Source organism: Megascapheus bottae, chromosome 15, assembly GCF_031878675.1.
Source record: "Megascapheus bottae isolate mThoBot1 chromosome 15, mThoBot2.hap1, whole genome shotgun sequence".
Classification (NCBI taxonomy): domain Eukaryota; kingdom Metazoa; phylum Chordata; class Mammalia; order Rodentia; family Geomyidae; genus Megascapheus; species Megascapheus bottae.
The window spans coordinates 11,117,081-11,144,512 of record NC_143523.1 but is presented as its reverse complement, the minus strand read 5'-3'; the positions used below and the strand labels follow the sequence as shown (position 1 = coordinate 11,144,512).

Below are 27,432 nucleotides of genomic sequence, written 5' to 3'. Positions count from 1 at the left end.
TCAGAGCAACGTTCTAATATTAGGAAGTATATCTAAGCATATTTATCCAAACCTCTTCTTCTAGAGTATCTCAGTAAAAGAGAGGACAAATTTAGGGGGAGCTGTTTAAGTTTAACTACTAGGCCTGCATCTCTGGAACCAGAGTAAAGTCCAGTAAAATGATCATTCCCCACCCCTCCCCACTTCATCATCAGTTTCCCCCAACTTCAGATATCTGCTCATTTAAAGGAAATAGGAGAAAAAGAGGCATCCTTTGTATAAGGTGGGAAGCATTTTGCATTAGCCAGGGAAAGAGGGGCTTGACTGCATTGCTCACACTTAACACTCAACCCAGAAGAAAAGCTAGCTTTCTGCATCTGGTTCCTTGCTTTGACCCTGGCCTACTGAAGCATCACAAGTGGACTACGCTTTGTCTTCCAAGTGAATGCTTTGCCCCATCAGGAAAAGTTAACAGCCCTGCAGGATGCGAGGAGTCTAAGAAGGAGTTTTCTGATTGGTTCCTCAAGTCATTTTTCAAGGTTCACATTGCTTACAGCACCAAAACATTCAGCTCTCCAAATCTGGACAGGAGAAATCAATACATTCCAGGCTCCCGTAAAGACAGCATCTGAATCTTTGGGAAGGACGTGCACGTGGAAGAGGCGGATGAAGCTGCTCCTCCAGGCGGTTCACAGTGTTCCGACGTTTGGGCATCTCTGTGTCTTAGTCTTGACACACTGTCCATCACTTGGTACCGGCACGCATGGCTGAGCAGTGAAAGCAGTTAGTTAATGAATCCCGAAACTTACAGGCAGCAATGTCATCAACAAAATTAAAGAGCATTTCCTTTTTTTAAAACAAGTAAAACATCGTAGAAATGAAGATTCTGTACAAGATTCTAATATTGTATGTACATAAAATTATATTCCGCATAACAACTTGAAAGGCTTCTTTGTAGACTATGGCTGGCAACACCAAAGAGAGATCCACAGCACTGAGCTTTGGAAGCAGGGAGACCCCCTAGAAAACACACTTTGGTGCCTGAAGATAAAATCCCCTGACTTAGTTATAAGACTCATGTAGTTCTGTGATCTGATAATGTTTCACATTCTAGCAAGGAAGCTGCAGCAGGCAATGTGAAAAAAAGGAATTATGCTAAAATGAGATTTGAAATGCTATTTAAAATCTGCATATTGGCTGTGAGAATGGATCCAACTTGCATTTGAAGTTCATTTGCTCATTCTCCATTCATTCATTCATTCATTCATTCATTCATTCTGCATGCTTCTCATGATCTGAAATCAGAATGATTTCCTGCAGGTAGGAAAGACAACTTTGAACAGACCAGATGGACTGGGAATCAGATCCATGATTCTTTATCCTCAGTTGGCTCTGGAATGTTGGAGAAAAGTGGCTTTGACCATAAGAAAGTAGAGAAGGCGGACCTTTGGGTTCCTTTTGTGATCTATTTTCTCTCCCCAGATCCTTCTTGTGAAGGTTAAAAGGGTCATCCTCTAGACCAGATGGAGCCCCAACCCATTCACCAGAAGGATAAGGTATGAGCTCAACCCTCTCCTTAGAGGAACTCTGATGGGAAGACTGGAGGTACAGACTGGCTGTGCTACAGCATGCATAAAATTGAAAGGTAGGAATTCTCACTTTCCAACTGCAATTTATTCCCTTGTAAACTTGCACTAAAAATGCATGTTCTGCTCCTCCCCTTTAAGTCTGCTCCAGTTAAAATGGTACTGGGAACTGGGAGTTTGGCCTAGTGGTAGAGTGCTTGCCTAGCATGCACGAAGACCAGGGTTCGGTTCCTCAGTACCACAAACATAGAAAAAAGCTGAAATGGTGCCGAGGCTCAAGTGGTAGAGCTGTAGCCTTGAGAAAGTCTAAGGACAGTGCTCAGAACCTGAGCTCAAGCCCAGGACTGGCAAAAAAAAAAACAAAAACACCCTGGCAGTTCTGACTCAGGTGAGCCACAACTCGTTTTAGAAAATGCTCCACCTGGGGCTAGGACTGTGGCCTAGTGGTAGAGTGCTCGCCTAGAATGCATGAAGACCTGGGTTTGATTCCTCAGTACCACATACACAGAAAAAGCCAGATGTGGTGCTGTGGCACAAGAGATAAGGTGCTAGCCTTGAGCACAGAGAGACTTAGAAATAGAGCCCAGGCCCTGAGTTCAAGCCTCACAATGCAGGGGGGGGGGGGTGGGGAGAAAGTCCACCTAGCTCTTCAAGATTAGGTCTCCACATTTTTTCATGAAACATTTTATAGAAAAGTTTCTCCTTGCATGCTTCTATCCATGGATTCCTTTCAAAAGGTGGGACTAGATGTTCAAGAAGGATGAAGAGGAGCAAGAAGGAGGACTTAGTTTAAAATGTTTATGCTTTCAAGGCAAGAGTCTGTTCCAGACTTTGGGACTTTGCTATGTGAGCAAGGCAAATGACAACCTGATAGCCTCAAACTGAATTCCTACCAGGATTATCTAAAATTACTTATGAACTCAGAAAGTCAGAATTTGGCATTTTTGTAATTGTATCACAAGATATACATTAGTTCTTTTTCCACTGTTTCGTTTCTTTTTCCTTTTTTCTTCATTTTTTTCTCTTTTTCTTTTTCTTTCTCTCTTTTTTTGTGCTAGCATTAGAGCTTGAACTCAGGTCCTCACACTATCAGTTGACTTTTTTGCTAAAGGCTGGTGCTCTACCAGTTGAGCCACAACTCCACTTTCAGCTTTTCGCTATTAATTGTAGGTAAAGTCTTATGGACTTCCCTGCCTGAGCTGGCTTTGAACCACAACCGTCAGATCTGTCTCCTGAGTAGCTAGGATTACAGGTCTCAGTTACCCATGGTCAACCACCGCCTCAAAAGTACAGTACCATATTCATATCTGTTTTATTGCAGTATGTTGAATAACTGGTCTGTTTGATCATTAGTACTTGTTGTTCATCACTTACTGTGCCTAACTTATAAACTGAACTTTTCCATAGCTATGTGGATACAGGAAAAAGCATCTCAGATGTAATAATTTGAGGCACCTGCTGGTGGTCTTGGAAGGGAGCCCCCACAGGTGAAAAGGAGTATTGCAAGTCAGAATTCTTGGCCACCCATTTTCACCAAATCAAGATTTTACCTGCTAAAAAGCTAAGGTGTCAGCTATCTTACTCTCCCAGATTTTACCAAAGCTGCTGTTATTTTCCACCAAACGTCCTAGGAATTTAAAGAATCTAAAATAATACCCTTTGTAGGCAGTCTTCTTCCATCAGCTTAAAAAAAAAGAAACAATCCAAATCCCTACTGAATTGCCACTTTAAACCCCACCGTAATCATGGGAAGAAATTCACCGCAGATGGGTGACATTTTACATTGTCTGCCATTCAAAAGGTTAAAAGGTCTCAGCTGTACCTTTCCTCCTGCTCAATAGATTTCATTTCAAATCTAGGGAGATGGCAATCAGATATCCTCAACTCTACACTACAGGGATCTGTTCAAAGCCAAGTGTGACTAACACTGCAGAAATGTACTGATTCCCACATCGCATCAGGTGACTTTTTGTTTTGTTTTGACCACTTTGGTAACCTATGAAAACCAGCTGCTTTTCTAGGATCCTTGAATTTCCTAGTCCCTGATCTCAATCTTAATTTGTCAGTTTTTCTGACTTCGAAGTGTCCTTGGAAAAAATGATTATTTCTCACCCTGATTGTTTTTCTCTTTCTTGCTGAAATTCAGGTGGGCAATGGTGTTAAGGGGCAAGGTCAGGTCAAGGACAGTCAAGGTTGAGGTCAGTGGATGCAGATGCGTCAGTCTGAGGGGGGTCAGATGGCAGAGCTGGGTGGGGATGGTTAGTAATTTAAGAAGTCAATTCCCACTTTGACACTCTTGGAGGTGGCGATATCGACGGCGGTGGCCTTGATCTCGGTGTCCCCGAACTGCATGAGGGTCTGGATTTCCCTCCGGGCCGGCACTGCTGTGCCGCTGGTCCCCGTGAGATCCAGGCGAAGGGTGCCGCACTTCTTCACCCCCGGGTCAGTGATGAAGCTCACGTCGTCCTGCTCCGAGCTGTAGATGTTGATGACGATGACCAGCTGCGAGGGCTTGGCCGGCGTGTAGCTGCGCTTGACCAGCTCCCCCAGGGCCACGGACTGATCGGCAGAGATGAACTTGTCGAAGACATCGGTGCACCAGCGAGTGCCGTCCTTCACCAAGAGCTTCTCGGCTGGGTGCTTGCCCTCCACGTAGCGGTTCAGCACGCCCACCCCGTAGGTGAGTGGGGACCGGCGCACCTTGATGACAGCGGGGTCCAGGCCGAAGAGGACGGCGCCCTTGAGGATGGTAAGGCCCACGTCCTGCGGGATGATGATCCGGCACTTGTCACCGAAGGCAGACTGCACGGCCTGCTGCAGGAGTGGGGCCTCCGCGAAGCCCCCCACCAGGAAGAGGAACTTGACGGTGGACACCTCCGGCTTCTGAAACAGGTCCTCTGAAAGGGAAGGTGGGGAGGAGTTCGTGTCACCAAAAGCCAGTGGGAAGGCAGCAGAGCTGTCTTGAGTCTGTGTAGAATGGACTAGATGGCCCCAGCCCACTGGAAGGCTGGCCAAGCCTGTGCTCGCTGAACCTGAACTTTTGCTGAGCTCACCTTGTGGAGAGTTTTGCATGATCAGAGCTGCTGCTACCAGGATGTGCATTTTACCAGAGGGGCGGATCACTGCACTCAGAGGCCATTGCTCTGAGAGGAAGATCCCTATGGGTCTCCACACCCATGGTTCTGTTGGGTAAATCAAGGTAAAAATCTCATCCCACTCCCAGGGGCTCTGATTCCCAGGAGAAGGATGGGAAAAGGATGAGGAGTTTGGAGAAATGGGCCTCTGTATTTTCCTGATGGAGGTCAATACAGCCCGATGGTAGCATTTCCAGATTCTTGTTGGTTCCCGTGACAGTTCCTTCGGCAGGGAAAGGAGCTTTAATTTGCCCTGTCACTCTGGGAGTTTCTGGCTCTCTGACTTTCAAGGCTAAAGGTTAGCACAGGTGAGCACAGGGCCTTTCCATATCTGAGAAGCAGAATCTAGAGCCTGGCCCCGTATCCTCCCTCACACATGCCCCGTTTACTCCGCCCACCACCGGTCTATGTCCCCCTGCCAACCCTGGTTGGTGACAGTGGGCCCCCTTTGCATGGCTCTGCCCCATAGTGGCCAGGCGCCAGCCGGTACTTACGGAGGTGTTCAATGATACTGTCGATGGTTGGCTTAAAAAGAGCGTTCATGGCATCTGGACTCATCCTCAACATCCCCTGAGAGGACCACTTCACAAAGTCCACACTGAAAGCGAGGGGACAGACAGAGAGGACACACACTGAGTGCCAGCACAGACCTGAGCTCTGGCAGAGCATCTGTCACAGCAAGGGAAACAAATCCCTCACCCTGCCAGGACTGGGACCCTCAGAAAGGCCTGAGAGCTAGCCACTTCTGCTTGAGACACTGCATTTCCCAAAGCTTTTTACTATACTGAACTACCCCAGACACAATGAAGGCCCAAAGTCTAGTGGAAAAGACAAGCCCTCGAGCTTTTGGGGGACTACCAGCAATCGTGGGATGCATGCATATGAAAGGCCTGTAGGGTGTAGTGCTTTAGTAGCTATGAACTATGTGCTCGCGTGCACAGTGTCACAAGCCTGATCCTAAGGGATGGCCTCGTGGTCTCTACCAACGACCTAGCAGTGGTAATGGAATGGAGACAGCAGTGGATTTGGGGTGTGACTGGGCTCCATTTTGGCCCCACCACTTAGTTATTACTGATTCTGAGCCCGTTGGCCTCCATTTTCTCCTAGGCTGGTTTTCTCATCTGGAAGGCAAGTGTGAATAACAACATCTGCCTTGTCTCCCTCACCGGGGAGGTTATAAAGATAAAAAATGTCACAGTCATGTCTGTGAAGACATTTAGGAAAGTTTGGGGTACCCAACAAGTATCAGTTTATTTGTAGACAGAGTCTCGCTTTGTAGCCCAGGCTGGCCTTGATCCTGACATCTTCCTGACTCTGTCTCCTCAGTGCTAGGATTACAGGCACAGGCCACCCTGCCTGGCTCCAAAACTATTTCATACTCATTAAAAATCTATGGTTTTTGTCTATCTGTTTTTAAAGTGGGCTTTGAAACATCTTTTCAACAAACTGAGCTATGAACACTGGTTTATAGAGAGGCTCGGTTCTCACAGGGGTCACCCAGCATTTACTGAACCCATACTGATGACCTGGGAACACAGCACTGGCCAGAACTATGTCCCAGATTCTGTGCTAAGCACCTAACCTAAATGAGTCCATTCCATGCTCACAACCACGCTTTGAAGTTAAGTGGGATTATTATCCCTATTTCCCAGATGAAAAAAGTGAAGCACAGAAAAGTTGAATCACTCGCCCAAGATTACACTGCTAGCAGATAGAATTAGAACTCAGAGCCCACAGCCTCTTCCTCCCTCCTATCCACACAGTGCACCCGCAGATTGTCCCGGGCCCCTGGCGAGGCCAGCTCACTTGCTCTTCCTCAAGGCATGTTCCACGCTGTGGCCTCGGAACTTCTTGTAGTAGTCGATGAAGGAGAAGGGCAGGGTGATATTCAGAGGGTTGGTTCGGTCTGGTGCGGCCGCTCTTTTCCGAGATTCAAATGCTATCATCAAGTCCACCCAGGCTGCGGGACGTTTGATCTTGAATTGTTCGATGAAATCTTCACCAAATATTTTACACAGCAGTTTTTCAAATTCATAATCTACACCCAAGGACCCGTAGGGTCCACCTGAGTGCAGAAGGAAACAGTCATCCATGATGTTAAAAAAATAACAACAAACACAAAACACAAAAACCAGAAACTGAATCTGAATTGTGATTGAGTCAAGCCTACCCAGTGCGCTTCTCCAAGGCACTCCAAGAAATGCAAACATTTTTACTTACAGTTATTTCATAATCTTAGTTTCTCTCATTCCATGTGGAAAACATTTCCTGCAGAAATGGCTCATCGGTAGACTGTTGTAAGTCAATAACATCTCAAATATGACCCATACACTTAGTTAACTAGGAGCCCCTAAGGAAAGCCAAGGGCAGAGTCTGTGAAATTGTGGGTATCACTTCATGTCTGCATGATATACCAGCAAGGGAAAGTTCTCACACACACATCTTTTGCCTTTTATTAACGCATGTTCTTTGCTTTGGCAATTTTGATCCAAGCCCAGGTGACTGAGACATCCTACAAACCTGATTTCATTCTAAATCATAGATGGAAGCAGGTTCCAAACAACTTCCAAAAACAACCTCCCTTACAGGCACTATTAACTCATACCTATAATCCTAGCTATTCAGGAGGGTGAGACCTGAGGGCTGTGGTTCAAAGCCAATCCAGGCAGGAAAGTTCATGAGACTCTACTCTCCAATCAACCACCATCAAGCTGGAATTGGAGTTGTGGATCAAATGGAAAGCACTAGCCTTGAGCACAAAAGCTCAGGGTCAGGAACCCACACACTGAGTTCATGCCCCAGGACCGGGGTGTGTGTGTGTGTGTGTGTGTGTGTGTGTGTGTGTGTGCGCGCGCATGTGTGCATGGATGTGTACGCATACCCTCCTGTGACCAGGTTCGCTTGATGTAGCATGTTTGAAAGAACATTTAACTACCCTTTCTTTCCAATTTCAAGCAGGTACGAGTGTCCCTATTGTCTGTAGTCCACATGCTGGGGGCATAGAGAGGAAAAAAAAAAACCACTGAAAAAGACTGATAGGAACAAAACAGAAATGTATCCTGAGACTCTGTCAGGGATGAGAAAAGTAGCCATGTACTGGCTCACCTGTTGCTTTGTACAACTCCTTCAAGTGTCCCTCTGGTAAGCGTATCTGATGGACTGTGAGGTCCACGGTGCCTCCACCGCTGTCTACAACGACGTACTTGTCGCCTAGTGCAAAAACAGCCATTCTTTAGATAGAACACTTGTCAACCCGATCTCAGTTACACTGGTGGAAAATAACTGGTATACCTAGCTAAGTGCCATTAACCCCATTCATTAGCACAGTGGTTTTGCTAATTAGAAGCATAGCAAGTTATTCATGACTGTGGAGAATGCAATCACGTCAGCCCAGGAGGGCCAGCTCAGTATAGATGACAAAGAACACAAATGAACGTGTCTTGAAGATCAAAGCACACACCTGGTACACCCCGTTACCTGCTGTCCAGTGCAAAACTTCTCCAGGACAGGGAAGCCTCAACCCCTACCTTTTTTTTGCCAGTCCTGGGCTTTAGCTCAGGGCCTGAGCACTGTTCTTGGGCTTTCTCAAGGCTAGAGCTCTACCACCTGAGCCACAACACCACTTCCGTCTTTTTTCTATGTATGCAGTACCGAGGAATCGAACCTGGGTTTTTGTGCATGATAGGCAAGCACTCTTATCACTAGGCTAAACTCCTGGCCACCCCTACATTTTTTTGGAAGAGTTCATGTGGTTTTACAGCATGAAAACTAAAGCTCCCCAAAGAGCTCTTCCTGAGTGAGTGGCCTTTAAACCCCACTAATAGTGAACATTTTTATCAAAGCAAAACCAGAGGAACAAATGGGAATGCATTTTGGGGAGAAGGGGGCACCTAGGGACACACATTAAAAAAAATCCAACAAGGGCAAAGAGCATTCAAGTTCAAAGACGCTACCTTCCTCCAGCTCGGACCAGATTTCTCCTATGACATTCTCCACCAAAAAAGTCCGGCTCTGCCGATTACGCCGTATGTGTTCCTTTGCTAGTGGCCGACAGAAAGAAAATGATGATGGGTAAGAAAGCATGAAAAGGCGGACAGTCATCAGTAGTCAGTGGAGACAAGTGTGAGCAGGTGCAGGAATGGAAGGTCTATTGACACTTGACCGAAATGATGACGAGACACGACGTTAGTAATGGCAAAGCCAGCTCTTCCCAGGAAAAGTAGCTCTCTGACAGCCTCCATTCATCTGCTCCATAGCTTTCTCCTGTGCCCAGCAGCAAAGCCCTCCCAGATGAGATTCTGACCTCTGTTGACCCTGTTCTATGGATTAATGACAAAGGGCCAATTGCCTGACTTTGCTGCTCTGTAGAGCCTAGGTAAATAAATACATGGTTTGGGGATCCATTTCCTGACTCTCTTCAAACGAATGTGCTCTGCAGCCACAAGGTGGCACTTTAACCAAAGATGGCATCCAAGCCTGGCAAAGCCCTGAACTGCCTGGCTCAGTTAGAAACCCCAGGGTCCACTTCAGAGGCAGTCCACCACCCCTGCCGTGGATTGGACCAGGGCACAAGTGATTGTCTTTATGTTCAGATGAGGGAACCAGGTCAGGAAAGGTTAAAGGACTTGCTCTTCCTACAACTCTTGTTTTGCAACCCCAAATGTCCTCTCAGCTCACACAGCCTGCCTTTGAGCTTTAATGATTTATAGGAACCTTGAAAAACAGGATAAAGGGATGGTGAGGGATGGGCAAGGTGCTTTCAGAGTACCTGGAAAGCAACAGAGCATAGACAAGGTGGCCTCAAGCCAATGCCTTCACCCTGCTGGGTCTCAGTTTCCTCACCCATAAAATAGGGATTTCTCATGGGCAAAGGAGGGACTGGTTCTAAATGCATTCTGGGTCTCAAATGCATAATTGGTATGGCAGAGGCATATAGAAGGTGATAAGGGCAAAACACTTATTTAGGAGACCTGCTGGTCAACTACAATGATTCAGAGCAGATGAAGACCGTGGTACCGGGTCCCATCACCTCACCCTCCACCACTACTGTGGTTTACATTTTGTTCTTTCAGTCCCCAAGTGAGTGCTTTCAAATTGTCCATCAAACTGATGGCTGTCCAATAAAGCACTCTTCACCCACCTGCACCTTTCAGCAAGAAGCAGAGTTCACAAAACAACTTCTCTGGGGATCAGAAAGTCTGGACAGCACTAAGTTCTTCAGTGCTTGGGTTAGAGTGGAGAGGGAGGCACCCTGAGAGGGCTCCTCAAACTTTCTCCTCTGTGCCCCTCACTGGCTCTAAATGAACACATATTACATACTTCATTAGCGAGGATCTAAGTCTCCAAAACATCTTGATGGCCCATGAAATGGCATTCATAAAAAAAAACATCCTGGTGAGGTTAACATGTTCCCAGCATATCGTGTCAGTTTTCAGGCATATTAAGCCCAAGATTATGAACAAATGCATCCTTTTATTGATTTCATTAAATCCTTGAGGAGTCAAGTGATGCCACAGCAAAGCTCATTTGCCAGCTCCCCTCACCGCCCCCAACCAGTGGTACCCACTGGGCTCCGATGGCTCAGAAGCCCACAAGCCCATCCTTTATCCAGGAAGCACCTGGATAAATGCCACACAGACTCCTCCCCTCCTAATTCTCCATACCTCCTGCCTCAATGCCCTCAAAAGGCATTGTGATAAAAGTTTTGTGGATTACTAAACCAAAAAAAAAAAATCCTCCGAGCACACACAACAGTGGATCCCACAAACCACACACACATGCACACACAGTAGCATGAGGAGAGAAGTGATAAAAGAAAAGAAACCCCACACTGAGCGTTCACTCTGTTATTTAAAGCCAGATTCCACCTAAAATGTAAGGGCCAGACTTCCAAAGCACGTCAGCTGGCTCTAACATGAAATTTCTGTATATGAGCAACTGAGAACTTATCTGTCAAAATAAGGCCAGACTTTTCCCCAGTGGGACACTAAGCAGATTTAAATGCATGCACAGCCCTGAGTATTTGAAATATTAATGTATTTGATTTTATTAGCAGTAAGGCTGACCTTACCATCCTTTGGGGTTGCTAGAAAGGGACTCATCCAGTTCTTCATTTTAAAGGACAGCCCCTTCTCATTAAGTCAGATCACTGGTTGGCAGGCTGGAGCAGGAACCTGGTAGCAAGCAAAGCTCTTTGCACAGCCTGGTGACTGAGATTTACAGACTCCTAATTCCAGGGATTGAAATGCAAAGAGGTGGCCTTTGGGGGACTTACTCTTTGAAGAAATGCAATGGGTGGTCTGCAGAAGACCCCAGTACATGAGGGAAGGAATGTGCATTTCTTCTGGGAGGGTTTGGGTGGGTTTTGAAGTGTAGAGATTCAAGCTTACGGTGCAGGCTAGTAAGGAAAATGTGGGACTTAGCTTGTTGGGGATAATCCTTACTGACGTCTTCCATGGGCCTCATCTCCATGGGCCAGGGGCCTTCCAGGGCAGCCTAGAGTGGGCATTGGTGACGGATACATGCCTGCTCTGAAGGCACAGGAGAGCTCAGAGCTGACACACTACCCCACAGGCACCTATATTCCCAGTGGTACATTAACCAACCTAAAAGACCCTGGAAGCCTGGACAGACCCAAAGAACACAGACACTGAGGAAAGCCATTCTGGGGACCAAGACTGTGATCATCTTGCATATAGGTAACCAGGAAGGAGAAAAAGCTCCTTCAGACCCATGCTGGCCCTCTATAAGGGGGCACTATTGCCCACAACCAAGTACACATGGGCTGGGTCAGGACCAGTTGGCCCATCGCCCTTGTGTTAGACCCTCTCAGCCAGGACCCATAATGAGCTCAGCACACACAAAGCAGCCCAATGAGTGAGTCAGCCATAAATCAACAGTCTTAATGAAGGAATTAATAATAGGCAAATTGCATAAGAGTAAGAATCAGTTAATCAGCAAGGAAGATTAAAAGCCTAGTAAAATGCAAGGCCAAGAACTGCTCTCAGATTCCCCTTTCAGGTTCTTGGGGACAAGTAAGTCTCCCTCCAGCATGTGGTGGGTGATGAGCAGGGGTAACTAATGCTTACTTCGCTGGGGTCCTTAGAGGTACCAGGTAGGAGTTGTGCACCGAAAAATGAAGCCCCTAGATATCCCAATTCTTCCACCCAGCACTAGGTGTCTCTCACATCATCTCAAATAGAACATCCAGGGCTCAGGAGGGGAAGAGAGGGAGGGAGAGAGAGAGCAGAGGTACCCTGTGCAAACCCCGCTCCTACTGTGTCACTGCCGCGGTACCCATTGACCACCGCCTTGCTGCTAAGCTCGATCATCTGGTGCAGCCGCAGCTTCCGGCAGTAGATGGAAGCCGCCTCAGGCTCCAAGGCAATGATGAGCTGCTCCGAGTTCTCTGGGGAGGCCAGACCTGCCTGCAAGAGAGAAGCAGAGGCTGCGACCCGGGATTCCCCAGGCAGGCCTGCTCACAGGACACGGGCCTCACGCTGACACTCCCAAGGGCAGATGCTCACTCGACTTGCTTGTGACATTCCCTCCTTAGGCCTCTTCAGAGCTGCACCCCCAAACACCTCAGAGTAGCCATAAAAATAGATCTACATCCTCAAGACATACAAGGCGCTCCAGCCATGAAACCTCTTTCACTCGAGGCTTTCTTGAGAAGGACCAGGGAGGAGGTAACAGGGATGCACTTGGCACATGGGTTCTGCATTCAAGTGGTACAGGGGCAGAACTGTGAAGGTCTCTGAAAAATACCACAGGATGGAAGGGAGATGATCCATTTCCAGATATAATGGGCCTCACAGTCTGACTAAGGCAGAGCAGACGCTAGAGCTGCTGGACCCCAGTTTGAGGACAACAGCAGCAGCAGCTCCCAGAGGAAGCCTGACTCATGGAGTTCTTCATTTTCTAAAGTGCGGATAGGCAGGCAGCATGTATCTTATTCAAAGCCTTCGTTTCTTTAATATGTGAATTACACATATAATAAATATATTAAAATGTCATGGTAGTAGTGATATATAAACATTTTTGACAACACTGGAGTTTTGAACTCAGAGCCTCACACCTGGTAGGCAGGCATTCAATGGCCAAGCCATATTCCAGCACTTCCTTGCACTAGGTCTTTTTGAGATACGTTCTCACTTTCTGCCCAACCATGCCTAGACCGTGATCCACCTATTATTACTTCCCATTGTAGCGAAGATGACAAGTATACATATTATTATACAATAAATATTGTTAATGACAGAAGAATTTAGCCCCTAAGTTCCCATCTGCAGTCTTTTATCTGCAAACACTCCAGAGCTTGGCTGACAGAAGACAGAGATGCTTCTCTGTGGCAGGTGACACGTGGCCACTCCAGGCTCTAAGGAAAGTTAAATCCAGGAGTGTCAGAGCCATCTTTGTGAGCATGCTCAGAGCGATGAGCCCTGACCTACAGCCAGATTCTTGCTCACCTCCCCCAGCTCTGAGCCACAGCAGGATTCTCACAGCAGAGTCTGAGCAGGACAAAAAACAATACACATTGTTCCTGTCTCCACTGTGTGTCTTTTCTGTTGTCAGTTCCTAGGGAACAAGAGTGTTCTCCTGTCACCCCTCCACCCTTCTCTGAGCTCCCCACCAGACCTTTTAGATTTAGTAAACAAAAAAACAACAAATAAATAGATGGATAGGCAGGCACTGGTAGCTCAACTCAGGAGGTTGAGATCTGAGGATCACAGTTCAAAGCCAGCCCTGGCACTAAAGCCCATGCGACTCTTATCTCCAATTAACCGGAAGTGGTGCTGTGGCTCAAGTGGTAGAGTGCTAGCCAAGAAGCTGTGTCTGCCCTTAGGCAACACTGGCCATGACTCAGGCAAGCAAGGCTTTCTGCTGCTCCCTATTTCAAGCAATGAAAAGTCCCTCTGCCCCAGCTGCCCTTTCTTCCAGGGGCCCTACCAGACATACTGTGTGTGAGACAGCTGAAAGTTAAGATGTCCAGGAAAAGCAGATGGAGGTTACACACCTGAAATGCCCACAGGAATGGTAAGAGCTTGAATCTTAGGGTACCCAAAGAGAAATCCAAAACAGATCCCCCTCATGCACTAAGTTCTGCATCCTGGTTTCGTAGCGCCAAGGACATCCTGGGAGAACAGAAGCCAATGGCAGCTTCCCTGGAGAGGGGCACAAAGGCATATCTCTACAGTGCTCTCTTCCAAAACTGAGACTAGACACTAAACCGGGAGAGAGCGAGCGGGCCCCCAGGTGGTGTTCAGGATTCTGCATGAAGGAAGACAAGCAGAGATCTGCCTGCTCCAAGACACATTATGGATCTTATGTAATACTGGGTGTCAGCGTACCAGGTAGGATCTGCTGACTGGGTCAATCCGATGACCCTGCCTCCAGCCTCTGTCCTGCATTTTATGGCCTGGTCTCTGCTGAGCTGAACAGAAGCAAGCCACTGAGGAACCTGAGGACTCTCCAAGTAGAAAATGTCGGAAGCAAGAGCACACTACCCGAATTGAGTGCCTAGGAATCTGGGGCAGTGTGAGTAGCCTTGAGAGCCCATCTCATGACTCACGCAGAAGAAGCAAGTTCTCTGGCTTCTTCCTCAGCTTTGCAATCTGCCAAAGGACTGTGGCCACATCAGGTAAGTGCTCTGCTAGTTGATGGTCCAAGTTCAAGAGGGCCCTGGCTGCTGCACAAGTTCTGGGTGTCGTGTTGCACTTTGCTCTCTCCTAACATGATTATTTTTTCACAGCAGCTTGTTCTGCCAGAGAGGCAAATGCAAGCTGCTTTGCCTCCCGTTAGATGACATCATCATACATATGGTCATATCATTTATTAAGCAGGTTTCTGGAACCTACTAGAGTTACACATTTTAGGCAAAATACCTTTAGAAAAAAAAAAAAAAACTAGACTATTTCCCAGCCGAGTCCCCGGTCCCAGATTCAATACCAGTTCTCCTCTGCTTCCATTTCTTTCCCAAAGGCTTCAGAAGAGGATTGAATGTTCTCTTTGCTCCTGTCTTATTTCTGGAGACTCATAAAGGGTTTGCAGGTGTCCTGAGTAAGTGACTCATAAAAGCCAGAGACTCAACCCATTTCTGCAGTAAGCACTGGGTCCAAACTTGGAAAGTTGCACTGCTGAGACATGCCTGTGTAGACAGCTCTCATGGGAAGTGAGTTGAGCAGAGCCTGGGTGCTGACCCCATCCCCAACCCAGCCCCAGAGCTAAAGATGTTGCCTGGAGCATTATCCCACATCCGCTCCAGACCTCTTGCCCTCTTGCTGGGCAGGTAGGAGGGTGACACTCAGCACCACATGACTGTGCCACAGTGGCAGCATCCTTTAAGCCTGGAAGGAAGGTTTCTGTGTTTGCCATGCAAACAGAGTGGGTATGCCCAGTTCTCCACTGTTCTGATGACACCCCTATTTGGCCACATTCACTAGGCTCTTCTGCCTGAAGGCAGACCAGCTGGAGACATGCTGGATGTAGGGGTTGGCACACAGTGGCTAACTTGCAGAAGGAAGCACATACCCACTCATGAACCCTGGTCCACAGAGATGGACGGGGTGAGATGGAACCCAGATACTAACAAAGAGAATTATTCCTAGGACTTGGTTTATGATTATGGTGGCTGGTTAATCCCAACATCTGCAGATGGCAAGCTGGAGACCCAAGAGATCTGGTGATGGTATTCTTGTCCAAGGTCAGAGGTTGAAGTTCAAGATCCAGGAAGAGTCAATATTTAGGAATGAGTCAGAGGCACAGGCAGGGAGAACCCCTTCTTACTCAGGGAGAGTCAGCCCTTGGCCCTGCTTGGGCCTTCAGTTGATGGGAGGCAGCCCAGCCACAGGAAGGAGGACATCTGCTCCCGAGAGTCTAATCACTGAAATGCTGAACTCATCCAAACCGCCCGTGCAGGAATGCCAACAACAATTTTTTAACTAGACATCTGAGCACCTTTTGGCCCAGTCAAGATGACCCATAAAATTAACCATCATAAGACCTGCTGTAACTTCTGAATTCTAGATTACCAATGTGTGGGGAGATGTAGCAAACTTCATTTCCTTTCTTCCTGGGACTTTTCCAAAGGGTAAAATTAAGAGACTACCAAGGAAGATCTGCCAGGCAACGATGCCCCCAATATATCTCTTGCAATTCAAAATTATTATGAGTTACTTGACCACAAGCTAAAAAAAAAACCAAACAAACACTGGATCAGAGGAAAAGTTACCTACCCTATGTATGGTATGTTTTGAACTTCAGAAAACAAATTCCCCACATTCCTTAACATTGGTCACTTGTATGCCTGCCAGGAGCTGCTGCCCTTTGCTCTCTGACAGGCCCCTTCTAGGCCACTAAGACCAAGGACACTGTTCCCTCCCCTGCCTGGCTTCCTTTACAGATTCCCCAATGTGGGACACCTTTCCTGCTCAGAGACAAACTCTTAGAAAGAGATGGCCCAGAGCGCCCACTGCACTGACCAGCTGACCAGTCTCAACACCCCTTCCTTCCTCGGGGTAAAAATACTTTGGCCCTTTGACAGGTCACACATTTGTGACTGAAATCTTTCTGTGAATGGAAGCCATAATCTTGCATATTTTTCACAGGGAAAGCCCAGAGCACCGGGCTCTGTCATGGCAGAGGTCTGTGTCCCCAAACCCACCATGCAAGTGTCTCTGAAGACTGACACTGCAGCAAAAGCTCTGTCATGCCTAGGGCTTCTTCGGACAACCAGAATGCATTTTGTCTTCCTGTCTTCTTAAAGAAATTGCCTCTTTCTGGAGCTTCCACCCTCTTCCTTCAATCCTATCAAAACAAATCTATTTTTGGCAGCTCTACATCCAGAGTCAGATTCTCACGCTGCATGGAATGGCTGGGAGAACAGAGGAAACGGACCAGGAAAGGGGAGAATGGGGAGGGATGCTCCCTGCCCTTATCCATGTGTGAGCTGAACTCTGTATTCTGCCTGGGGAGCAAGCCCTGAGCACCTCATGAATATGCAGCCCTGGGGCTCCCACTTCAGCACACTGTGACTCAGGGTTGATTCAGCAAAGGCAGGCAGGAGGTTTCCTGATATGTGTGATGGACAGGGCAAGGAGAAATCTGCTTCATTGGTGCTGGGCTCCATCCAGGTCTGACTCCAAGGCACAGAGATTTGAAGCACAGCCCAAGGGAGGGGCTGAAGCCCAACAGAGTCAGATCTGCCCTGGAGAACCGCAGGTCATTCAGACCATCCTAGAAGCTTGCCCTGGCCCAAGCTTCTTACAGACAGTGAGTTTAACGTCCTAAAGGTTTGTGGCACTGATGTTCTCAGGGGAGGAGGGCCCTGTCTCAGAGGATGACAAATGCCTCGTTGACTGGCACACTGGGTAGCCAGGCTGCAGGATGGCATCACTCTCCAAGTGCCCCATATATTCCTGTGTGGCTCCCACAGGGAAGTGTGCAGGGAACCATCCTAGGCTATTATTTTCCCACTGCAGTTATTTTCCACCCCCGCATCAAGCTGTCTGAAATGCCTGGTTCGTGGCCAATCATTCCATTTTATTTTCTTTCTTAAATATTCCCAAATATTCTTTCTCAGATACTTCCCAAGCCTTGTCCTTAAGATTCTGAAGCTATATTCACCCACAGGAAATATCTGTGAACCTCAGAGAATCAACTAAGGATATACAACCTGGAAATGCATAAAGAAAATTGAGCCCAACCCTGCAGTCATGAGATTGATGCAGGAGCTTGGCCTGTCCCTTCCCAGAGGTCTCCTCTCCACCAGCAGCTGGTAGATGCTGATCCTGGGGGCGGGGCTGGGAGAAGGAGACTCCACTGAGCACCCTAGATTCTTCTTCTCTGTCCCCACTGCACATGCCCTGCCCTCACCTGGTAGGCAGCTTGTCTCATGAACTGCTTGGCAGGCTGTTTCCAGATGGCAGGAACTGTGATGACCCATCTGACATCAGAGTTCTCAAACTCGGAGCCCGCCTGGTCACTCAGCTCCTAAATTAAAGGGAAGTAAGAGGCAGCAGATGGAATGGCATTGCTAGTGACAAAGACACGCATTATTTCCTGAACATTTAATAGGTGGGGAGTTCTAGCTCCTCCTACTCCCCAAAAATGTGACTCTAGAGGAGAGAGGCAGGTTGAGAGAACTCGCTGTGGCCACCTCCTCATTATGGGACTTTGGATTCTCAGTTTCCCTCTCTATAAAATGGTGACAATAACATCCAGCTCATAAAGTTGTGAAAAGAGAGAGCTTGTGAAGGCCACTATGCAGGCCTTTGTCTGTTAGCCCATTCAAGCATCCAGTTAGGCTCATGCTTCTAATCCTAGCTACTTGAGAGGCTGAGATTTCGGCAATATAGGCAGACATTTTTTTAAAATCATTTTTCTGTTTTTGTTAGTTCTTGAAGGTCTGTCTGGGATTTTAAAATCCAAATGATGGAAGTCAAGCACTAGTGTCTCACACCTGTAATCCTAGCTATTCAGGAGGCTGAGATCTGAGGGCTGCAGTTCAAAGCCAGCTCACACAGGAAAGTGAGATTCTCATCTCCAATTATCCAGCCAAAAGAAAAAAAGCGAGATGTAAAGGTGTGGCTCAAGTAATAGAGCACCCAGCCTTGAGTAGAAAAGCTAAATGAGAGTTCAGGAGAGAGTTCAAGGCCCAGTGCTGGTGTGTGCATGTGCACGTATGCACGCAGGCGCAGGCACGCACACGCACACGCACACACACACACACACACACACACAGAGGTAAGTGAGGAAACTGATGGTCAGGAAGGATTCTAAGCAGGCCTCTGACTATCACCCAGGCTAACACAAAGTCTTGAAATAGGAAAAGGTCTTTCGAGGCCAACCAGGAAAGTGCCTGAATGGGAAAGGAGCCTACATGAGAAGCTTGTGCCTCGGGCTCTTCCAGGAATGGCTGACAGCTTCATGCATGTGTGTGACTTCTGTCAGTGTCATCAGTGGATAGTCCACTGGGACCTATTCCAGTCACACAAGCTAACGCTCCCCCCAGCAACGCGCAGTTTTCCTAAGCCTAGCCTGGGCGTGGGGAGGGCCCCATCACCTCCAGCTTTGGAAAGGGAAGAGGCCAGCACATTCTCTGGAGCCTCTGGAGCTGAGGAGACAAGTTCAGATAGTGTCCTGCTCACTGCTGCTTCTGAAGTTCTCCATTCTGTCTGGATCAAGTTCAAAGCGTCAGGACCCTAAATGATTGGATTCACACCACTCTCTCCGTGTCCTTAAGAGGAGACTCAGATGGAGCAGCCATATCCACTCAAAATCCCTAGGTTTCCAACCTTCTGGATTGGCATGGTCACAATGCTCTGGGAAGGTGACTATCTTAAATCTATTTTCTGTTGCTATGACTAATTCCACCAGCTGGGAACTTTATGAACAATAGAGATTGATTTGGCTGGGAATTCTAAAGCACACATTGGCACATGCTCAGCTGGGGACCTTATTGACGCATCCTAACAGAGCAAAATGCATCGCATGCTTAGACAGTAAATGTGCCAGCTCGGGTCTTACTCCTTTTTCTTACAAAGCCATTAATGCTATCATGGGGGCTCTAGGCCCATGGTATTGTCTCATCTTAATTGCCTTCCAAAAGTCTCCTATCTAAATGCCATTAACATATGTATTTAGGGATTAAATGTATAAGTCTCCAACACATAAATTTTGGAGGGGTATGCTTAAACCACAGCAGAGATCTAAGGTGGTTCAAACTGTCAGCTTCTCCCACAGGCTGTGATAAGGCAGAGAGAGAGAAAGGAAGATAGGGGGAAGGAGAAGGAAGAATGAGGGGGAGGAGGGGAAGAAGCGGAAGAGGGGGAGGGGGAGGAAGAGAAGCAGGAGCAGAAGGAAAAACATAATCCTAGTAGCCTCCATTTGTCAAGCACCTACTGTATTATACCAGGCCCTGAGAGAGATACCTATATTTCACTTAACATCAAGTGAACACAAAGTTGTTTTAAAAAACAAAACAAAACAAAAAACTACCATTATTCAGGTTAGGAAAGTCAATCTCAGAAATGGTGAGTAATTTATCTAAGACAGCTGCTAAGTGGGTTTCCTGTCTTCCTTCTTAAAATCTATGCTATAATTCACAAATGACAGAGTTCACCCTACATGTATGTAGCGGCAGGCTTTTGTCTGTTCTCAAAGCCATGCAACCAACTCTGCTACCTAATTTATTTCATCACCCCAGCCTGCCAGTCCTTACCCTTCCCGCCCTCCTCCCCTGAGAACCACTAATCTGTGGTTGTGTCTGTTCTAGATATTTCATACTAGTGAAACTATATACTTTGTGGCTTTTGGTGTCCAGTTTCTTTGATTTCACATCATTTTTGCATCCACAGTGTGGTATATATCTGCATTCCATCTCCTTTTCATGGCTGAGTAACAATGTATTGTGTAGACATGCACATTTCTGGTTGCCCTCTGCAGCTGATGGACAACTGTGTTGTTTTCCATTTTCAGTTATTATACAGAATGCCAAGAGCATTCATGTACTCACGTGTTTATGGGAACGTGTTTTCATTTCTCTCTGCACGTCCCTAGGAGGAGAATTGTTGGATTATTGGTGTCTTTGCTTATCTTTTAGAGACTCTGTCAAACTTTTCTGAAGCAGTGGTGCCATTTTACCTTCCTGCCAGCAGCATCCAAGGGCACATCTTATCACACTGACCCCAGCCCTGGCTTACTCCCTGTGGGCTGCACCTCTTCTAGCCAGCGAGTCTAGCAACACTGGCCCATCCTCACACCAGCTGATAGGTTGACTGGCTCCAACTGTAGTCCTACCTTCAATGCCTGCTCCTTAAAGTACTGCAGGGCATAAGCAAAGATTTCAAGGGCTTTGACTTTCTTGCCATTTGCAGCCGTCAGGTCTGTGTCCATGGTGAGGTCCTGGTGGGAAACAGTAACAGTGAGATGAGAGAGGCCTGCCTTTGACTCTGAGAACGGCTGCTTGGAGGCCTCAAAAAATGCTTGTGAACCATAGTTATGTCTCCCCCAAAGTTTGGCAGGCATCTTACCAAAGAAGAGGCCTGGCTGTCCTTCCAGGGCCCTCCTTCACAGCTCCCTCCTTCCCTTGTCCCTCTCTTTCTCTGTCCTGGATCCTCTGGCAACAGAGTGCAGGAAGAGTAGAGAGGCAGCAGGCACCACGCCACTGAGAGTTCCATACTACGTCACACATGCATATCCATGGTCAACCTGCAGAATCCTTCCACCAATGGACATCTACATCACACCAACCAGATGCCGTGTGCATGTGACACTAAGCAGAATGAACTGCCAACCAAACCACCAAAATAGGAGCCCTCCTATTTTGAGGCTTGCCTTGTTTAATCCACTGGGAGTCCAGAACAGCTGCCTCCCTTCCAAGGCCAGAAGCCAACACAGCTGCACATGGTCCCGGAGAAGGGAGAGGGGGACTGGGAACTTTGTACAAATGTTACCAGATGCTGTGTAGACAGAGGTCACTACAAATGGTGAGAAAGGTCCCTATGGAATGGAGAATGGTCACAAAGTGGGAGAAAAATGGAGGTGGCACTCATTAGGGCCAGGAAGAAAAAGGGGGAAATTGGTAGGTCCTCCAGATAGAGACAGCCTAGAGAATTCTGCTTCCCAGAGCAGGAAGGTTGGTGAGTGACTACGTGGAATGTCCTGTCTGCACATGCTCCCTCCTCCCAGTGAGCTTTTCCTTCTCCTGATCCCAAATCCCCCAGCTTCTGGGCTCCCAGGCTCAGGAAGGTGGCCAAGTTCCAGGAAGCCACAGCTTTGAACTCAAGAAGTCCCTGTGCTTCCACCAGCACCATCCAGATATTCAGCACCAAGGCCATCAGACCAATTCTAGGCTGAAGGAATCTCGGCCCCCTGTGGAGAAAGGCCCAGAGAGGCTTGCTCACCCCTGTGGTGTGCAGCTTCATCTTGAATTTCTCCAGGTACAGCCACTGCTTGGCCTCGTTGGGATCCAGGTCATGGTAGAAGTCCCTGGCAGCATACCCGAAGCTGTGGAACTTCCTCTCTGGGGTCAGCAAGATGGTGGTTGGGGTCTTCTGGTTAGACACGCCGGGATCGCCTCCTTCCCATCGCCTGCCACCAAAGGAGGATAGCAGTTATGGAGCCTCCTTCCAACATTGCAGTCAGGCACAGAGTTGTACCAACTTCTGTATGCATCGTAACTGTTGGAGATATGGAGACTCTGGTACACCCTAGTTCCGCTGGCTAGCGGCCGCTAGAGACAGGACCACAGTTAAAACAAGAAAAGACTCAGGTATGGTGATACATGCTTGTAACTTCAGCTGCTTGGGAGATAAAAGGAGGATCCAGAGTTTGAGGCCAGGGCAAAGCTAGTATTCCAAAAACAAAAACAAGAGGGCTGTGGTGTGGCTCCAGTGATTAAGAATTTACTTACCTTGCATGAGGACTTATGTCCAGTCCCCAACATCACAAGAGGTGGAAGAGGGAGGGGGAGGGACAAAAGAGAGGAAAGAAAGAAGGGAAGGGGGCGGGAGGGAAGAAATAGAGGGATAAGGGAAAACTAGAAGAGGCAAGTGCTAGGTTCTTGCTCAGTAACATGGTCTGTGTTTATCTATACACTGGTGACATAGGAATGAAAGACTGATGTCTCTACCTTCAAGTAACTCAGGCTGCTATGCGATCTGCTATTTTAATCTGTCAGCACTGAATGAAAATAGAGATGTATAGAGCTGGCTTGAATCTGTGAGAAACAAAGTAGGAATTGAACAGCGGCAAAGATTCTGCCTTACTTGCTAAAAACAGGGATTGAGGGAAAGAATCTGAGAACAGAGAAGGCAAAGGTGCCAGTGGGTGGGTGGAGAAGAGAATGCAGGGCTCAGGGAGACCAGAAGTGCAGGATAGCTAGATCTCAAAGGACACTCCAGGCTGCCAGCAGGCACAGATCATGTGTGGACATAAGAGATGGTGCAGATTACACAGAATGTAATCTGTGGAGGACAGGATTGCTTCTTAGATGAGAAGAGCGAAAAATGAAACCAGGAGAGGGGTTGGGACCAGGCCGAGGCAAATTCTAGGACTCAAGAAATTTCACTGGGAAATACTGGAGAGCCAGTGAAGGTCTTAAGACCCCATCAGATCTGCTGTTCTTAAAAGTGAACTAAACTCCAGGAGGAGGGTGGAAGACCAGATAAAGTCAGGCCTAGTAATGGAGGCAGATATGAGAGAGCCACAGGATGAGAGTGATGAGCATGGAGAGGAACCGAGCTGCTCCAGGGGAAGAAAGCACTCCACTGGCTGTGCTGGAGAACGGGAGCTCAGGTACCCCAGAATCTTCAAGTGTGGGAGCACTGAGGAATCACCAAGCAGGGAAATAGTTACATAGGGCTGTAGACTGAGAAGGAGCCAGAAAGGGCAGGGGAAGGCGCAGAGATGGACACACAGATTGACATTAGAGACAAGAGTATGCTGAAACCCAGAGACATATCCAAACTTCTATTTGACAGGCAGAAAGAAAACAGAAAGGACTGGTGGAAAGAGGGGTGGTCTGGTGACCTAGTACTTAGGAGCAAGAGTTAGAAGCCAGGGGTGCTAAGGGCCCGGACTGGTCCCTTCTCAGCCAGGCCTGGCCAAGAAATGTCTCTAGGAACTTCAAGTGAAGATTCATAAGATTCTGAGGGAATGAACCACTTCCCCAACTTACCAGAGGAGGCTGTGACCCAGGCTGGATTCAAACCTGACCCACACGTGTCATATCTTTAAGCAAGAGCAGGACCATTGCAGTCCAGATAAGCGTCATCCAAGCACGAGGGCTTGACACTCAGACGGCTCTTGATTCGATCATGCCTGCAAATTTCCTTGTCAAGCTCCACTAGGATGCAACCTCAGCCCTCAGGCCACAGGGTCCCTGAAGAGACCATATGGTGACACAGGGATAATTCTTATGCTTGGCATCAGCTCTGAACACTGTTTCACAAAGGAACTTGTCGCTGCTGTCCATAGAGACAGTCTCAGTAGATAATGACCTTATGAGCTCTCTCCCCTTCATATGCGTATTCCTTCATTCTGATTTAAATGCAAAAGATTAAGCTTCCTCTTCAAACCTTTCTGTCTGCAGCATGGTTAATAGGCTCTGATTAAAAACAAAAGTCACAGCTCCTCTAAAGCCTCCGCACTGAGATGGTGATGTCTTCAGAGGCCTGAGCCGTCACAGTACTGCTTTGTAAGTCTTCCTGCAAACAAATTCAAAGTTATCGTCACTCTTTTTCTACTTTCTTGCCTGGCCATCCTTATGGAACAGAGTTTCCTAGAATTGTCTAGAATCTGACTAGCAGAGTCTTGTTATTTTTTCATCCAGATTTTCCCTCTTCAGACCATACAGAGCTGTTAGCATCTCTGCATCATAGAGGACTAGAGGCCATGTGATGGCAGAACTGGGTTCTGTTATTTCCTAGTGAGCCGACATTCTCCAGAGCCTCTGATGACAATGACCTTGGGCTGAGCTATCTCTGATTTCCCAGAGAAAGTAAGGCTTCCACCAAGCTTTACTGAGAACCACTTTTATGATGACTTGTGTTTTATGAGACACTTTAGAAAACTGCCTAATATCTGACTCTGGGAGTGATCACTGAATTCCACAATCACTCAGTTAAAAACAATGTAAAGCCAATTACTATATAGCTTAAGCAGTTCCCCTAGGTGAAAAATGGGGGTGGTAATTCTAGCCACCCTAAACTTACCATAGGAAAGTCATAGCCAATATTGGCAGCAGGACAGATTAGTGTGAGCCTGGGTCTGGGTGGGAATAAGAGGTGCCAGGCTGCTGTGTACTGGAGCATCAAACCATGAGTGCCCCAGAGTCCTGGGGTAACTTAGCCTGTCAGGCCACTGGGCTGGTGTTAGACCACTTCCCTATCTATATAAGCTGAGCACATAAATCTTTCATTGCACAGACACCTTGTGAGGCAGGGACTGCCCTTATCCCCCATTCCACAGATGAGGAAATTGAGGTGGAGCAAGTTCAGCAATTGCCTAAAGTCACATAGAAAATGGCCAAACTAGCCCCTGGACAACCTGGATCATGATATCCTTTACGTTGGCTTCTAGCCCCCTCCTGCCCAGGACATACCAGGAAACCACCCCATCTGAGTTTCAAATGTACTGTACATACCAACGGAATAGGAATTAAACCAATGTTTTGACAGATGGGAAAAAAAAAATGGCTCCTCAAAGTGGATTGGGCTGGACCAGAATCTAGAGTCACTCTCCTAAGCCCATGACTAGCTCTATCCTAAAGTCCACTTTAGTTGGATATAAGCATATTTGGTTATTTGAAACTGGATAGGGAATGGAGGAAAACAAGATAAGGGGTGGGGTGGGGGGATGGAAATGGGGACCAAGACATGAGAAAGGGTATCAATGTTTGTGAAGTAATGCACCTTCTATCTGGTGAATATAATGTAACCCTTCTATCAATTACAATAAAAAAATATATGAAAAGAAAAAGAAAAAAAAAGTCTACTTTAGTTGGGACTGGCCCTGCCCCCAGGCCACTCAGGTTGTAGACCTGCCATGCCCCCCATGTCTGCCCCATCCCACCCCACACTCACCTCATTACATGGATGCATTCTGGCTCCTTGGTGAAGCTGTAGGCATAGCCACTAGATGTGGTTCCAAAGTCAATGGCCACCACCACGAGAAATGTCTGCTGTTCTGCATCATTCGCATCCGTGTCATTCTGTAGATACATAGTAATGGGGTGGGGCGGAGGCTGGTATGGCCTTCAGGACACTTCTATCCTGCCCAGCTAGACAAGTCATAGCAGACTGAGAGGCCCCCATATTTCTACATGGCATCCCTTGGGGGGAGGGGGGACATGAGGCCAGCTGCTGAGCCACTTATGTGGCTCAGAAAGAAACTGAGGGCAAGGGCAGTAGGTATTGCCTGCTTCCCTTCTCCACTGTGCATGCACATCATTCATTACAGAAATGTGGTCAATGGGGCAGAAGCCTGGTAGCTCCCTATACCACCCCCCTGGGGCCTCCCTGGGTCCCCATGCACTCTGCCAGCTGTGCCCATTGCACCTCCCAGTGCCCTCTCCATCTGTGCAGCATCCCACAAACGTGAGCAGTTGGCACGTGTGGACCCTCTTTGACTCTGCCTGACCCCGCCAAGCCCATGTCCTCAAGTAACTGGGGCAGGCTGCTCCAGATTCCATTGTTTTATGTTTTTGTTTTTAAGCAACATGGGCTTCTAAAACAATTTTAAAGCTCCCACAGAACTCCAAATTATAAAATCAGCTTCTTTTTTAAATCTGATCCTGAAGCTTCAGTTCAGGATCTGGGTATTGTCCTTAAGCTTTCATGCTCAAGGCTAACACTCTTATCACTTGAGCCAGAGCTCTAGTTCAGCTTTTTAGGTGCTTAATTGGAGATGAGTCTCACAGACTTTCTCATGGGTGCTAGCTTTAAACTATGGTCATCAGATCTCAGCCACCAGAACAGCTAAGATTATAGGTGTATAGCAATGGCGCCCAGCAAAAACAGCATATTTTTGTAGTTGGCCTTCTGGGCTGGAACAGGAAAAGAGGACACTACTACTAAAGTCTAGCCCCACTATCCTACGAGCTCCCACTAGGTGCAGTGTTTGAGAACTACAGAACCTGGCCAGGGTGAGCAACCCTCCTAGTTTGCCCAGGATGGAGAGAGTGCAGGATGCGGGACTGTGGATAGCTCTGAGGACACTAAAACCAGCTACCTCCCTCTTGAGTGGCGGCTCTCAAGTTCTCGGCTGGGTCTCATGCACAGCCACTCCCTTATCCAGTGCTTTACTTTTAGCAGGTTCCAGGTACCTCTGGGAACATCTGCTTGTGTCTACCATATCAAGGCCCCTACGACAGTCCAGTCTCCAGCCCACTGCCTGCAGGCCGCTCAGGTCTTCTCTCATAGGCCAACTGTGGCAGAAAGCAATTTCCCAGCCACAGGCTCTTGGACATGCTGGCAACTGCAGTGGATGAAGGCACTGCATCAGAAATGAGAGGATGGCTTGCAATCTCTGGATCCTGTGTCTTCCAGAGCTTCAAGGCCAGGGCTCCCTTCCAGGCTCAGAGGGGCTTGTCAGGAGCTGACTTTATCTCCTAATCTCCTCCCAGTGGATGTGTGGGGGCTTTCCAGCAGCCTGAACGGGGTGAGCGTACACATGCGCAGGCGCACATGAACACACACACACACACACACACACACACACACACACACACACACAGCCTTACCACGATGTGGGAAGGGGAGAGAGGTGTTATTCCTGTGTCCCCAAGGCTCCGGGCAGGAGATGAATATGTAGATGTTGAGGCTGTTTCTGGAAGGAAAGACAGAGCTCTTTAGAAGTAGAAAGGGCTGACCAGGGAACAGGAGTAAAGCTGGCATGCGACTTCTCAAAATCTGGGTAATGTGTCATGACAAGTAGGCCCCCATCAGCTAGCAGTCGGCATCCATTCTCCATCAACTGACATTGCTGTATCATCAGAAGACCCTGGCTGAGAGCTCTGTAGAGCCGGTGCTCAGTCTAGGACTGAAGCACTTGGGTGGGTGTGCAGGTTTCCCAGGTGTTTTCTGGGACCATATCCACAGCCCTTGGTTACACAAAAGGAACATGGGACACTTTCCCCCAAAGGGTGGCAACTGCGTCCTACGAGACAGGTGCCCTCCACCCTCGCTCTGGCCTGGGGGCCTCAAGAGCACCGTGAACTCATCTCTTACGTG

General features: G+C 47.8%; 1 protein-coding gene across 2 annotated transcripts; it reads right to left on the bottom strand.

Moving 5' to 3' along the window:
* Positions 1-666: 666 nt before the first annotated feature.
* Positions 667-27,025, bottom strand: Hspa12a (heat shock protein family A (Hsp70) member 12A). Of its 2 annotated transcripts, none has more exons than XR_016537789.1 (11): positions 25,285-25,366; positions 21,604-21,790; positions 20,498-20,602; positions 17,573-17,689; positions 11,955-12,126; positions 8,653-8,739; positions 7,805-7,909; positions 6,506-6,764; positions 5,194-5,297; positions 3,678-4,462; positions 667-746 (listed from the first exon to the last, which is right to left on the bottom strand). XR_016537789.1 is itself a non-coding variant. In XM_090345787.1 (11 exons), the coding sequence occupies exons 2-11, from the start codon at positions 25,287-25,289 to the stop codon at positions 3,825-3,827; spliced, it is 1,779 nt and encodes a 592-aa protein (XP_090201913.1). In that variant the 5' UTR covers positions 25,290-25,412; positions 26,943-27,025; the 3' UTR covers positions 2,323-3,824. The 2 variants fall into 2 exon arrangements, 1 of the variants encoding a protein (XP_090201913.1); XM_090345787.1 differs by lacking the exon at positions 667-746 and adding an exon at positions 26,943-27,025 and having other exon boundaries at positions 2,323-4,462; positions 25,285-25,412.
* Positions 27,026-27,432: the final 407 nt, after the last annotated feature.